Source organism: Stegostoma tigrinum, chromosome 14 (assembly GCF_030684315.1).
Source record: "Stegostoma tigrinum isolate sSteTig4 chromosome 14, sSteTig4.hap1, whole genome shotgun sequence".
NCBI classification, from domain to species: domain Eukaryota; kingdom Metazoa; phylum Chordata; class Chondrichthyes; order Orectolobiformes; family Stegostomatidae; genus Stegostoma; species Stegostoma tigrinum.
The window spans coordinates 41,922,506-41,936,980 of NC_081367.1; the positions used below are offsets into that span (position 1 = coordinate 41,922,506).

The 14,475-nt window shown below is 40.0% G+C and overlaps 1 protein-coding gene across 4 annotated transcripts; it reads right to left on the bottom strand.

The window, feature by feature from the left end:
* Positions 1–2,612: 2,612 nt before the first annotated feature.
* Positions 2,613–14,033, bottom strand: LOC125457811 (carboxypeptidase N subunit 2). 4 transcript variants are annotated; one of them, XM_048542442.2, is made up of 3 exons: positions 13,936–14,033; positions 12,761–12,864; positions 2,613–5,403 (listed from the first exon to the last, which is right to left on the bottom strand). In XM_048542442.2, exon 3 carries the CDS (start codon positions 5,397–5,399, stop codon positions 2,769–2,771), a length of 2,631 nt encoding a protein of 876 aa, XP_048398399.1. In that variant the 5' UTR covers positions 5,400–5,403; positions 12,761–12,864; positions 13,936–14,033; the 3' UTR covers positions 2,613–2,768. The 4 variants fall into 4 exon arrangements, with proteins under 4 accessions (XP_048398399.1, XP_048398398.1, XP_048398397.1 ...); XM_048542441.2 differs by lacking the exon at positions 12,761–12,864 and adding an exon at positions 8,996–9,066 and having other exon boundaries at positions 13,936–14,032; XM_048542440.2 differs by lacking the exon at positions 12,761–12,864 and having other exon boundaries at positions 13,936–14,027.
* Positions 14,034–14,475: the final 442 nt, after the last annotated feature.

The following is a 14,475-nucleotide window of genomic DNA, read 5'->3' on the forward strand; positions in this document are numbered from 1 at the left end:
TACCCCACAATAGGCTATTGTACAAAATGCGGAGGAATGGGATTGTGGGAGATATAGCAGTTTGGATCAGAAATTGGCTTGCTGAAAGAAGACAGAGGGTGGTAGTTGATGGGAAATGTTCATCGTGGAGACCAGTTACTAGTGGTGTACCGCAAGGGTCGATGTTGGGTCCACTGCTGTTTGTCATTTTTATAAATGACCTGGATGAGGGGGTAGAAGGATGGGTTAGTAAATTTGCAGACGACACTAAGGTCGGTGGAGTTGTGGATAGTGACGAAGGATGCTATAGGTTGCAGAGAGACATAGATAAGCTGCAGAGCTGGGCTGAGAGGTGGCAAATGGAGTTTAATGCAGACAAGTCTGAGGTGATGCACTTTGGTAGGAGTAACCGGAGGGCAAAGTACTGGGCTAATGGTAAGATTCTTAGTGGTGTAGATGAGCAGAGAGATCTCAGTGTCCATGTACACAGATCCTTGAAAGTTGCCACCCAGGTTGATAGGGCAGTTAAGAAGGCATACAGTGTTTTAGCTTTTATTAATAGAGGGATCGAGTTCTGGAACCAACAGGTTATGCTGCTGTACAAAACTCTGGTGCAGCCGCACTTGGAATATTGTGTACAGTTCTGGTCACCGCATTATAAGAAGGATGTGGAAGCTTTGGAAAGGGTGCAGAGGAGATTTACTAGGATGTTGCCTGGTATGGAGGGAAGGTCTTACGAGGAAAGGCTGAGGGACTTGAGGCTGTTTTCATTAGAGAGAAGAAGGTTGAGAGGTGACTTAATTGAAACATATAAAATAATCAGAGGGTTAGATAGGGTGGATAGGGAGAGCCTTTTTCCTAGGATGATGACGGCGAGCATGAGGGGGTATAGCTTTAAATTGAGGGGTGAAAGATGTAGGACAGATGTCAGGGGTAGTTTCTTTACTCAGAGCATAGTAAGGGAATGGAACGCTTTGCCTGCAACGGTAGTAGATTCGCCAACTTTAGGTACATTTATGTTGTCATTGGATAAGCATATGGACGTACATGGAATAGTGTAGGTTAGATGGGCTTCAGATCGGTATGACAGGTCGGCACAACATCGAGGGCCAAAGGGTCTGTACTGTGCTGTAATGTTCGATGTTTCCAAAATGTCCATAAGCCCTATCTTTTAAAAATCACCTCCATGAATTTACCCACAACCGCATTCAGACTCTCAGGTCTATTGTTCCCTGGCTTCTCCTTACAATTTTTCTTAAAGGTACAACATTAGCCACCCTCCAGTCATCAGGCACCTCACCCATAAGTTATAGATGATGCAAATATTTCTTCAAGGGGTCTGGCAATTTCCTCCCTTGCTTCCCAAAATGTTTTAGGATACATTAGATCAGATCCCCAAGATTTATCCACCTTCTATTCTCTAAGGCTACAGAACTTTCTCTTCTGAAATGTGAACTATTTTTAAAGTTTCAAAATTTATTTTCATGCATTCTCTAACCTGTCATTATCTGTTTACCAATTCCCATATTAATACCTTTCTCTTTGCACTTGAGTCAACGCCTTGACTTTCCACATGTTCTGAAGCCTGACATCAGGGCAGTGTTCAGTGGCAGAGACAGAGTTAGTATGAGGTGGGAGAGAGAAAATGTGGCATTTATCCTGGGGGTACAGTGGAGAAGATCATTATCTTTTTTGAGGCACTACAAGCCATCTGATCTCATAGTAGAGATGGCACTGACCTGGGCAGCAGACTCACACTAGGCTGGCAGGGTCTGATGGCACAACACTATTTGCCAGTCCACATGAAAGAGTGCCTCCTCTGCACCAGCCCCTGTCCCAACCTGGATAGCAGTGCCATCTTCCCATTCTCTGAAATGTTCAGTTTCTGTCTGTCAATGAACAAGGAGTCTTTGCAATGTCAATGGTTTGAGGTGCACTATGGTGTCTAAAGATGACACAGTTGCAAGGACGGGTGGATCGCCACTGAATGGAGGGCTGTTCTGTGGGAAACACATGATAAGATGGGACAAAAGCTGGGCATAAGAGACTCCACTAGTATGGGTTAATCACATTGCTATTTTAGAAAGATACGCTGCTGAGATCTCACTAGGCCTTGAGTGACAAACCCTCCAGTAAAGTGAACACAACTTTAATTTAGCCAAAACGTCTGGAAATCAGTGATAATTGCTTAAACAAAGTGGTGGGAGAGAATCTTGTAGTCGAAAATATATTGAGTCAGTGCGAAGATTTTGGTATCACCGGTGGGAGCATAAAACTAGGGACCATACAAAGAAAACAGTATTGATAAATCTAAATGTGGGATGAGGAGCAAATTTTGCTTTTAGTGAATGGCTAAAATGTGGAATTTGTCACAACAAGATGTGTTCTGGGGCCGGTAGCTTAAGTGCTGTCAAAAAGACATAAGAAAATGAAGTCTGCTGAAAGACTCAGATTGGGTAAATAGAATGTTTGTATGTGGAGCATAAACAACAGCGCGGCCTAGTTTGGTTGATGGCCTGGCTCTCTACTGTTGGCTTTGTTGGATTTCTATGTCTTGTGAATTCATGTAAATATAGAATTTTCTAAATTATTCCTCAAAATGGGAAGAAAAATCTCCAATAAAACCCGCAACACCTCTTTTGTACATTTTATTTAGATCAAAATGATGCAATAGCGTGCTACTATTTCAATAAAGCAATTGTCAAACTGGTTTTGCATGCCATGCATATGTAACACAATTACATTAGAAAGAATTTTGAAGACTAAACAACAAACATTTTGTTGTTAAATTATTTATTGTTTTCTTGAAACTTAATTAATCTAATTGAAATCCTATTTGTCATTCCATGGAAAAGTGAATTGTGAATGTTATATACAAACCACAGAAGAATGGATGTGAAGATTATTTGAAACAGTAGTAGTGTTAGATATAATGATGCTATTAACCTGCATGTTCCTTTTTCATTGGAAACCATTGTTTCTCTTGCAAAAGGCAGTGGGATTGCATTTTTCCCACCAAATGCCTGGGTGGGAATCAAACTGAAAAGTGAATTTGATGTACTTCTTGGCTGCATTGACTCATTGCCAGTTGGACGTCCTGGAGTGTATGTAGTAAGAGTTGTTGCGGTTGAAATGGTAGATGTTTCTACCTGTTGAACTAATGGAGACTGGTAAGTTGTATCCATAATAGAATTGGTAAGTGAACCCGCTTCCTGTGTAATCTCAGTCTCCAGTGATGTGCTCCAGGGTACTGTGGATGACCAAGGAATAAGAACCAGAAAAGATGGTGATTGCTTGGATGGTATGCTGGTAGTTGTCAAAATCTTTGTTGTGGCTGTACTCACACTTGCTGTAGCAGAAGTTATAACTCCTGGAGTAGTGCTCTGTTCCGTTGTTATTGCAGTACTGGGAGTAGAAAATAATGTAGTCTCAACAGAAGTTGAAATTTCTGGAGTCGTGGTCTGTTTTGTTGTTGCTGTTGTTGTAGTAAAGGGGGTCAATAGAAATGGAGTCACAGTTGGAGTCGGAATCTCTGCAGTAGTTAATAGTTGTGTTGTTGATTCAGTTGTGATGATATTAAGAGCCGTTGATGTCGTCATGAATGAAGTTGATGTCACCAAAGTGCTGCTCTGTTCTGTTGTGATCACTGTTGTTGTTGTGGAAATCGGAGTAGATATACAAGTAGTAACAGAAGAAGTTGAAATTTCTGGAGTTGTTGTCTGTTCTGATGTAGTTGCAGAAGACGTTGATAATAATGGAGTCACTGTTGTGACTGGAACCTCTGTGGTTGTTAATAGTTCTGTTAATAATTCAGTTGTCATTCTAGTGGAGGCTGCTGATGTCATCATGGATGCAGTTGATGCCACTAAAGTACTGCTTTGCTCTGTTGTGAATCCTGTTGTTATTGTGGAAATGGGGGTAGATACCCAAGTGGTCACACTAGAAGTTGAAATTTCTCTGGTGCTGAGCTGTTCTGTCATTAGTTCCGTAGTAATTGTACTAATATCAGTAGGTGTCAACATGGCTGTGGTAGAAGTTGAAATTTCTGTAGTTGTGCTTTTCTCTGTTGTAGTTAAGCAGACCAGTTCTTCATCCCTTAAAGAGTGAATATTACTTGCAAGACTACTACCAGGTATAAAACATTGCATCGCAGTATATGATTTTACTTTCTTTTCATGAGACTTCAACCAATTTCTAAAGTACAATAAGTGACAGTCACATACCAAAGAATTACCCAGCAGATTGAGTCCAGATGAAGCCAGATTTCCCAAATTATCAAATATTCCATGAGGTATGCTAGATAATTGATTTAAATTAAGCTCAAGCTTTCTCAAATTGGGTAAGTTTTTAAAAACGTCTTTGTCTAAGATAACCAGCTGATTTTTTTTCAGATCAAGTTGAGTTAATTTCTCAAGGCCATTGAAAGCTTTCTTTGGAAGATGAGTAATCTGGTTCTCACTCAATATCAGGGATTTCAAATTAGGCAGTTTACTGAACATATCATCAGGAATAGTGATTAGTTCATTTTTAGTCAGTGAAAGTCCAATAAGATTTGGTGTTAATCCAAATAAATCAGAAGGAAGATTTGAGAGCATGTTAGATTCAAGTTTCAATTTAGATATTTTAGTCAAATTACGTAAAAGACCAGGCGGCAGTTCTGTGATTTGGTTATTGTTCAAATATAGTTTCTGTAACTTAGGCAGTTTGGAAAAGATTCCAGGTGGGAGATGCGTCACATTATTATTTCCCAAAGAAAGTTCCAATAATTCAGGAAGGTTATCAAAAATACCTTCCTGAAGATCAGTAATCTGATTTTGGTAAAGTTTGAGGGATTTGAGTTTGGAAAGCTTATCAAATATTCCCCAAGGAAGATTGCTTATCTGATTTTTCGCCAACTGCAGTGTTTTAAGCTGTGTAAGTTTGTCAAATATCTGGTCAGGAAGAACTTCTATTTCATTATCAAACAACCGCAGCTCAACCAAATTGGCAAGCTTATCAAATAATCCATTATCCAGAATATTGATCTTGTTTTCAGACAGGTAGAGATTTTCCATTTGCAGAAGGCTGTCAAAAATTCCATTGCTCAATCTTTTCAATGGACTACCTGTTATCTCAAAGTGTGTCAGGTTAGTGAGTCCATCCAGAGCTCCAATTTCTATTTTATGTATAGGATTATCATTAAACGCAAGCATTGTTAGTGAAGCTGAATAATTTTGAAGGTCTCCAGCTCTTACTATAGAAATGTTGGTGTTCAAAAATGTTAAACGAGTTGCATTTGATGGTATAACTGTTGGAATTTCAGTTATGAATTTCCCACTACAGAACAAGACATCTGAATGAAAGTCACACTTAGAAGTGGAACTGGTCAAACCACACAGTTCAGTAAAGAATAGAAAGCTCAAGAACTGTATCCAAGTCATTTTCCTGCAAAACAAAATAAGAAAAAGTAGATTTATGAAGTAAATACTTTTGATATATTGAGCAAACCGCAAAAAGAATAGTAAATTACATTCATCATAAATCACATTTTTAATGCATTTAAGAAGAGAGCATGATATTACTTTGATGATCATACTTAAAGATGCACCAGCGAGAAACTGTAAATTTCAACTCTTTGTCAAAGAGTTTTGGCATCGACAAATCTCATGCACCTTGTGTCAATTAAGGTTTAAATCACATGTAATTTTTGAACCATTATTTACAAATTTACGGTCTCAGATCACATCTTCCATTAAGCATGTAGGGCTGAATATGTGCTCTGAAGCAGAAATAGTAACCATCAGTGCTACTTAAAGAAGTTTCCTGATGATTAACAGTGTTCCATTGTAGACACAACTCAACTCCTCAGATACTGAAGCATCTTGTACCCACGTGCAGCAGTCTGGACACTGGCTCAGTAAGATTAATTCCACATATCTGCCAGGTAATGACCAACACACCGAGATCTAAATATGAGCCTTCATATTCAATACCATGACTGTCACTGATTCAATCACCCTCAGTTCCTGAGGCTATCAGTAACTGGACTAGCCATATAAATACCATCTCTCCAACAGTAGGTCGGAAATGGAATTTTACAGCATGAACACATCTCCTGATTCCTGTCCATCATCTACAAACACAACTCATGTGTATGAAAAAATACTTCAACTTCAACAACAATCAAGAAATAATCATTACAATATATCTTTCCTCAGTCAATTTCTAATCCCCTTATAAATGCCCCCATACACACTAACAGACAGGAAAAGAAAGGTATATGGATAGAGATGTGTTTGCTCAGATAGTCCCGCTGGTTTGTCAAGAAAATTTGCATTTCACCCTCTTCTCCATCTGCATTCACTTGCTTACAGGAAATATAAGGTAGTGGATTTTCCTTCAATAAATCTTGGAATTTAAAACAGTCCTTTTCCATTTCAGTCCACAGTCAAAGATTTACAAAAAGTAACAGATATGTTCTTCCCAACTGCTAGTCTTTTCTCATAATCCGTCTTTGCTTCTATGACTGGCTTTTTCAAATTGTTTCTGATCATTTTGCATTCAGGCTGTTCTCTTTTTTTTACCAGACACATGTCATAAATTCACTTTGTCTATTATAAATTCATAGATTCACACAGCGTGTAAAAGCCCTTCAGCCCATCAAGTCTGCGCTGGCATAACTACCACTAACAGTGTGCTAATCCCAATTTCCTACTCTCGTCCCATATCCTTCAATGTTGTGATATTCGATGTATTCATCCAAATATTTTTTAAAGGTTATCAGTTTTCCGATCCCCACCAACTTCCCAGGCAGTGCATTCCAGATTCCACCATTTACTGAGTGAAAAGGTTTTTTTCCCCAAATCTCCTCTGATTTCCTGCACCTTTACCCTAAATCTATGCCATCTTGTGATTGACCCCTCAACTAAGCAGAACAGATGTTCCCTGTTCAAGTCGTCCATATCCCTTAAAAATCTTATACACCTCAATCCTGTTCCCTCTGAGTCTTCAGGAAACTGTCAGAGCCTATTTAGTCTCACCTTTTAGCTCAAATTCTCCATTCCAGGAAACATCCTAATGACGCCCTCTATTGCTATCACTTCCCCACTTCCCTCGTGTCGAGAGGTGACCAGAATGCACAGTACTCCAGCTGTGACCTGACAAACGCTCTGTAAAACTCCAACATTTCTTCCTTGCTCCTATAGTCTATGCCACAGCGAATGAAAGCAAATGTCTCATATGCCTTATGATCCTAATTATGTGCTCTGCCAACTTCAGCAATCTGTGAATAACTACCCCAAGCTCCCACTGTGTCACCCATCTGGCCAACCTATGTATGTCTTCCTGTCACCTACAACCATCTTCTTCACTATTAACCACTCTACCAAACTGACGAAGTGTTACCAGACCTGAAATGTTAAGTCTGATTCCTCCTCACAGATATTTGCAGACTTGCCGAGATTTTCCAGCAATTTCTGTTTTCTCCACCAATCCTGGTGTTCCCTGCAAATTTGCTTAACATTCACCCACATTTTCATTTAAATCATTGAAGTATATAACAAACAATAAGGGTCTCAGTGGTACACTGCTGGATACCAGCCTTCAGTCACTCAAATAGCCTTCTACCACTCTATTTTGTGGCCTATCACTAGGCAGGTTTCTGATCTCTCTCGCCAAGTTTCTCTCTATTCCATGTGCTTTAACCTTCTCAATCAGCCTCCTATGTGGGAACTATTCACAAGCTTTGCTAAAATATCTGCAAACTACTTAAACTGAACTTCCCTCATCAACACACTTGATCGCATTTTCAAAAAATTCTGACAAATTTGTCAAGCCTGACTATCCCTAATTAGCCCATGACTTTCCAAGTGTTTATTAATTCACTCATTCAGAATTATCTCCAATTGATCACCCACCCCTGACATGAGACTTACTGGGCTCTAATTTCATGGTTCTTCTATACCACCCTTCTTAAAAGGTAGAACCACATTTGGCATTCTCTAGTTCTCTGGCACTTCCCTCGCGACCAGTAAGGAATTAAGTTTCTGTCAGAGACCCTGGCATACAATTCATCCGGGCCAGGGAATTTGTCTGTTTTTAAGCCTAACAGAGACTGCAATGCATGCTCATTTCATATGTCAAACTGAGCAAACATCTCACAGTCACTTTTCCTGAATTCTGTTCATACATTCTCCTTCTCCAGAGTGAAGACCGAAGAGATCTATTAATTGAACACTCTTCCAATATCTGAGATAAAAACGCGTAGAGCTGGATGAACACAGCAGGCCAAGCAGCATCAGAGGAGCAGGAAAACTGGCATTTTGGGCCTAGACTCTTTCAATATCTCGCAGGTCCACACACAGATTGCTCCCCGGTCTCAAATGGGCCTAATCTTTCCCTGGTTAGCTTCTTCCCTTTAAAGTGTTTATAAAATATCTTAGGATTCTCTCCAATCCTGTTAACAGGTTATTTTTCATGCACCCCTTTTGATCTTGTAAATGTTTTCTTAAGGCCCCTCCTGAAGATCCTGTATTCTCCTCAGGCCACGCCTGAATTCCTCTCTTTGGACCTGCTAAAAGTCATTCTCATCTTCCTTATCCAGTCCTGAATTGTCCTAGACTCCCAGGGTTTTCTGAGCTCATTGCTCCTGCATTTCTCTCCAACGGGTACATGCTGGACATGTACATTGCCAAGCTCCTTTCTGAATGCCACCGCCCCCATTGGTCTCCTGTAGACTTAACAACAAGGATCTGTTCCCAGTCTACTATGGCCATGTGTTCCTTTATTTTAATTAAATCTATCTTCCCCCACTCCAAAACAATCTTTTGCAGGGCATCCTTTTTCTTGTCCAGAACAAGTTTAATCCCTGCTGTATTGTGCTTGCTATCGTTAAAATGTTCCTCTACTGACACATTAAACACTTTGCTGTCTCTTATTGGGCCTTCAACATATTGATACAAAAGTAACCCTGGATACAGTTCAAGCAATCTGGCCCCTTGAAACGCTTAACACTGTGACTATCCCTTTTTATACTTACCTCTGTCTCGCCTAAAGATCTTGTACCCTGGAGTGTTGAGTTGTCCATCAGCCCTTCCCTCAACCAAGTTTCTGTGATGGCAATAATAACATACCTTCATGTGTTAATTCATGCCATGAAGCCATCAGCTTTACCCAAAACACACCTCACATTAAAGACCAACCAGCCTTACCTTATTCATTTGACATTCAACATGGCTGCACCCACTGACTTGCTACCTTTCCTGTAACACAATGTGCCTCTGTTTCATTAATATTCTGAGTCCCTGTCTCCCGCAAGACCAGTTTAAACACCTCCCAACAGTGCTAGCAAATCCACCTGAAAGGATATTGGTCCCAATGTGGTTCAGGTGCAGACTGTTCCATTTGTACACGTCCCACCTCCCCCCAAAAAAAGTCCCAGCAATCCAGGAATTTAAAACTCTTCTTCTTGCACCAACTCTTGAACTAGACATTCATCTGTCCTATTTGCCTAATTCTAAAATCACTAGCACATGGCACAGGGAGTAATATGGTGATTAGAACCATTAAGGACTTATTTTGTAATTTACTGTGTATCTCCCTGAATTCTTGATGCAAAGCCTCATTCCTCACTTGCCCATATCATTCATACCAACATGTACCATGACCTCTAACACGTCACCCTCCTGTTTTAGGATCTTAATTTCTATTTCCTTTAATCTCGGGAGTTCTAGCCTTGCTTATCCTACCCTTCCCTTTTGAGGGAAAATAAACTTAACTGTAACTGAACCATTTCTTATTTGAAGTAGCCCATTTTTAACTATAGTCCTGCCAACCTTTCATTCTGGTTCACTTGGCCCAGCTCCATCCTACTATTATTCTTACACTAGGTTGTTCAGGGTCAATAGAATGGCAAGACTGGAGAAAGTTTTTCACTCATTATTGAATGCCGCAGCCCATGTTGGGCACTTAGTCCAAGAAACAGAAATCACTGTTGATCCACAGGAAGCAAAAACCATAGGAATGTCACAGAACTACTGATATTCATGGGAATGGTCAATAATGTGAGCATTTTTTAAATATACTCAACTCAAATCAATGAATGTCTGATACAACCTTTTTGCTTGAGTATGAAAGGTGCTGAACACAGTAACAATGAGTAGCTTTTGATCCTAGCACATCATAATCCTCAGCTATTCCTATTGTAGTGGCTAATGCATCACCAAACAGAATGGGAGTAGTCTTCATCTGGACTTTGAAAAATTGTAAAAGAAGGTTGGTTGACAATGCATCAAGGTCCTTAACTAGAGCCAAATTGAGGTGCTGGTTTGGAAAAAGAAGTGCTTGCAATAACCTGGGCATGCAACAAATTCTCTATGTGGTGGCCAATATGCCCAATATCAAATTGACCATTTTTTCTGCAAGCAAGGCCTGATGGAATGCAATGAGGGCAAGGTTCCCACAAGTCAAAATCCAACAAGGACAAAGCTGGGCCTACCTTGTATTATGAACAGAGGTGGTTGACCTTAACAATGGGAGAGTCGTTATGACCCAAAATTCATTAAGAGATGCTCAGCCAGAACAATATCGGAAGACATTACATTTGTGTTTTCCTCAGTTTTGGTCAGAATTCTCAGCATCATGGAGTAATTATGTCTTGAAAAGAGGGTGGGTAAACTTAGTATGACCTGACCTAAACACAATGGGTGATGTGATCCCTGCCCTGTGGCCCCATTAGCTGAAGCCAGAGAACATACGAAAGATGCTCAGAAAGTGGGCAGTAGAAGTTACAGCCAGTGGCCATTCCTTTAGCAAAGACCTGGACAGCAAAGAATCCTTGTGAGGCCCAAATTTGCACCAAGAAAACTCTGAGTGCCCTGCTGATGCATTTCAGTGAATTGAACCCAGAAGCCCAATCGAGTTCATCAAAGTGGGTAGTTGTGTGGTTTTCAGGCAGTAAGCCTAGTCGGAAAAATGTTAAATTATTTCTTTAATTTGAGGTTGTTTTAATAAATCAAAGTTTTAACTGCAGTCTCAAAAAGGAAGAGATAGTGGGAACTGCAGATGCTGGAGAATCCGATATAACAAAGTGTGGAGCTGGATGAACACAGCTGGCCAAGCAGCATCTTAGGGGCACAAAAGCTCCAGCTCCACAGTTTGTTATCATAAAGGAAGAGCATTTGTTAAAAGATAATAAAATGTGAGGCTGGATGAACACAGCAGGCCAAGCAGCATCTCAGGAGCACTCCTGAGATGCTGCTTGGCCTGCTGTGTTCATCCAGCCTCACATTTTATTATCTTGGAATCTCCAGCATCTGCAGTTCCCATTATCTCTGATAGCATTTGTTAAAAGGCATTTTTGCGGAATAAACTTGAAGTGCCCATATGGAACATTTCACAAGCAACAATCTTCTAGGACTGCAGTCCTAGTTTGAAGCCGATCATAAGGCAGTAATCATTTTACAAAATAACAAAGAACACTTAAAAGTGCCAACAGAGATCCAAGGATACAGACTGACCCAGATTTGTTATGATTTTGTTACTGAGCAAATGCCAGGGAAAAATATCAAACTGCTACTGACCGTGACAAAAATACACAGTAACTATCTATAGCAGGAAAAGAAGATCTTCATTAGAAACACTTAGCTTCCTAACTCCAAAACATATGCCAACAACCTCAAGCAAATCCACTCAATTCAAAAACATACAAAAGTTGCAGTCCAGCAAGATTAGAGGGAAGTGAAGAGGAGAAAGGGAAGAAAAAGAACAAAGACTGAATATGAGTTTGGAGAGTATGGATCCTTGTTAATGTCAGAGAACCTTGTACAAGAACAGGGAGATTAGTGAAGTAACCACAAAGATTGATAGTGTAAAAACAGAAACATTTGATGGAGTGATATGTAACAGGATGTGTGTATAGAATTTGCTGAGATAAGGGGAACGTGTGGTAGGTGTGTAGAGTAAAGGGTTAACACTGGCACTAACTAGCGTTCATGCATGCTGGAAGCTGTGTACCAGGGCTGAATGGTGGAATACAGCAAGCCGTGGGCTCTAGTTTTCTCTAATGCATTACTGGAAGTCTTCATGTTAGAGCTGGACAGGAGGGGAGTTGTCTTCCATCTACCTGGGACCAGGAGGCCTCACAGTGAGGTACTATGTATGCCGGAAGCCGAGTACCAATGATGTTGTGGGCAAATGAGAACATAGGATTTCTGAGGAAGCAGCAGCAGTTCAAATATCATGTTTCATTGGAAAGGGTATAGAGGGATTACCTTGAAATGTCTTCAGCTTACAGCCAGGTCTCTTACATAGAGTAGTGCTGGATATGGCTGCGAAAATTTCACAAGCTGTAAAATCTGAGCGTGTGGTTTGCAGCAGCAATAAATTTACACTGTTGCAGAGAAGGTATGAATGCGAAGTCTGAGTCAAAGTGAATTACGAATGCTGATAGATCGTGAAGAGGGGACGTCGTAAATTAGACAGTGTGAGAGGCTATTGCTACGTTTGGAAGTATGTGGCAATCCCCATCTTTGACCATGCATCTCAGATCACTAAACCTCTAGCTGCATCCCATCCAAGTCCACTGACCTGTGCCGATCATGATGGATTTGGCAGTGATAGTGCCTCACTAGAAGGCCTCCTGGTCCCATGCAGATGTAAGACAATTCTCCTCCTGTCTAGCTCTAACATGATGACTTCCAGCGATGCATTAGGGAAAACTAGAGCCCACTGCTTGCTGTATTCTGCCATTTATGATCAATTAAATGCTTAGACTTTTCCAGTCATCTGCAGCTATGTTCTGCACCTGTAGTAACCAGAATGTTCTTCTCCTTTAAGAGCAGCTGCTGGTCTTGAACTGTCCAGGGTCAATTTAATGGTGTTGACCTTGTGCAAAACTGCACTGTATCACTGCAGTCATAAAAAATAGGAGAAGAATGCCGTTCAGCACACTGAGCCTTTTGGGAATGCCAGAACAATTCTCATTTGATTACAGGACATCTTGCCAATTTGAGAAATTCAAGCTCTAGGTACCAGTGTAAGCAACAAGACTGCACTACATCAGACAGAGCCAGAGAAAACACAAAGGATGATAGGCAGGGACAGGGACAAGCCAGAACTATTAGTAAAGCACAAAGAAAGGTAGAGACCAGAACTGTACAGAAAAGTACTGTTTTCTGGCTGGAGCACATTTCTGTAGAAATCAGAAGGTTTCAAAATGCTATAATTTGTGCCCTTTAAGAATACTGAATGTTTTGATGGGATAAGTAGACGAAAGATGTTTCCGGTTTTCAGTGAGATGATAAATGTTGACAGGCAAGCTTATATGTAATTAGGAATTCAATTCTTTCCACAAAGATGCAATTTGTTTCACTGAGAAAATCTATAGAGACATTCCATAAATGGTTTCCATCCTAATTCTATTTATCATATGAATGAGGGAGACCACAGCTCTTTATATATTTTGCTGGTGTTCTATCATGAATAGTGCCGTGGACACTAACACCTCTTTGCATGGTATTTATGCCAGTTCATAGTTTCCGACATAAATTCAAGATGCAACCAAATGTGGAGTTAAAAATAAGAATTTAGTTAATTATTGAACACAGATTCGGGTTAACTATGGTAACTGAAAATTCTGATTATTTGGCGAATATCGCTAACTTCATTCCAGCAACAGCTAAGGTCATATTCAACTGTCTTCTTTGTACAAATATCCATTCTTTAGATAAATAAGTTGTTAAAGTGACCAATCTCTGAAGTCAGCACTCTATCAGCTGATTAACAAAAAGCTGGAAATTCTGTCTTCCTTGAATTTTTAAGATGTCAAATTCTTGGTGAAAGCAAACTTTGAAAACAACACAAGTGGCATATTTGATTTATGACTGCAATTGAGAAAGTTATTTGCTCTAAACTACTCAACTCGAAGAAGAGACTTAAAACAACAATTAATCCATTTTAATATTCTACAATGAGACTTACCTTGTTACTGAGGAATGTCCTTAAGTAAATGATACAAATGGCATTGTTACAAATATGACTCACACGATTGAGAAAGTAAGAGTATATCGTCCTCTGCATGAAAACTCGTGATGAAGTTGTTCACTTCATTTGCAATATATGCGGCCACACCCCTTAGGTGATAAACTCATTGGCAACTAAAGATATCACAATCTAATCTAAACACCTTCATGTTTTGCAGTTAAAAGTTGTTCTTTTTTCTCTCCCTTCTCTTATGGTGGGATTGACTAGATTTTCTGTTTGGTTCATGTATTGCAGCACCTTTCCAGATAGCTTTTACGTCTTTGTCTTAAAAAAGAGGTCAAAAGGTCATGATATGTTAGCATAATGCCAAGGTCCAATTGACTGGGAGACCTAACAGTTGAATAGAAATACTTTGGCTGAGTTAAAAAGCCCCTGACAGAGTTCTGTTGCAGTTTCCAGTTTCCTGACGCCCTCGTGACTTCCCCTCACTGTGAAGGATATGAGCTGTAAAATGCAGTCTATTGCCGGTTGTGTGTG

Excerpts from the sequence above, each read along its gene's own strand:
- LOC125457811 (XM_048542439.2), bottom strand. The coding sequence starts at position 12,605 with ATGGGACCAGGAGGCCTTCTAGTGAGGCACTATCACTGCCAAATCCAT. Across the intron at positions 5,404-12,543 it reads ATCCATCATGATCGGCACAG|GAAAATGACTTGGATACAGT; the intron begins GTCAGTGGACTT and ends TTTGTTTTGCAG.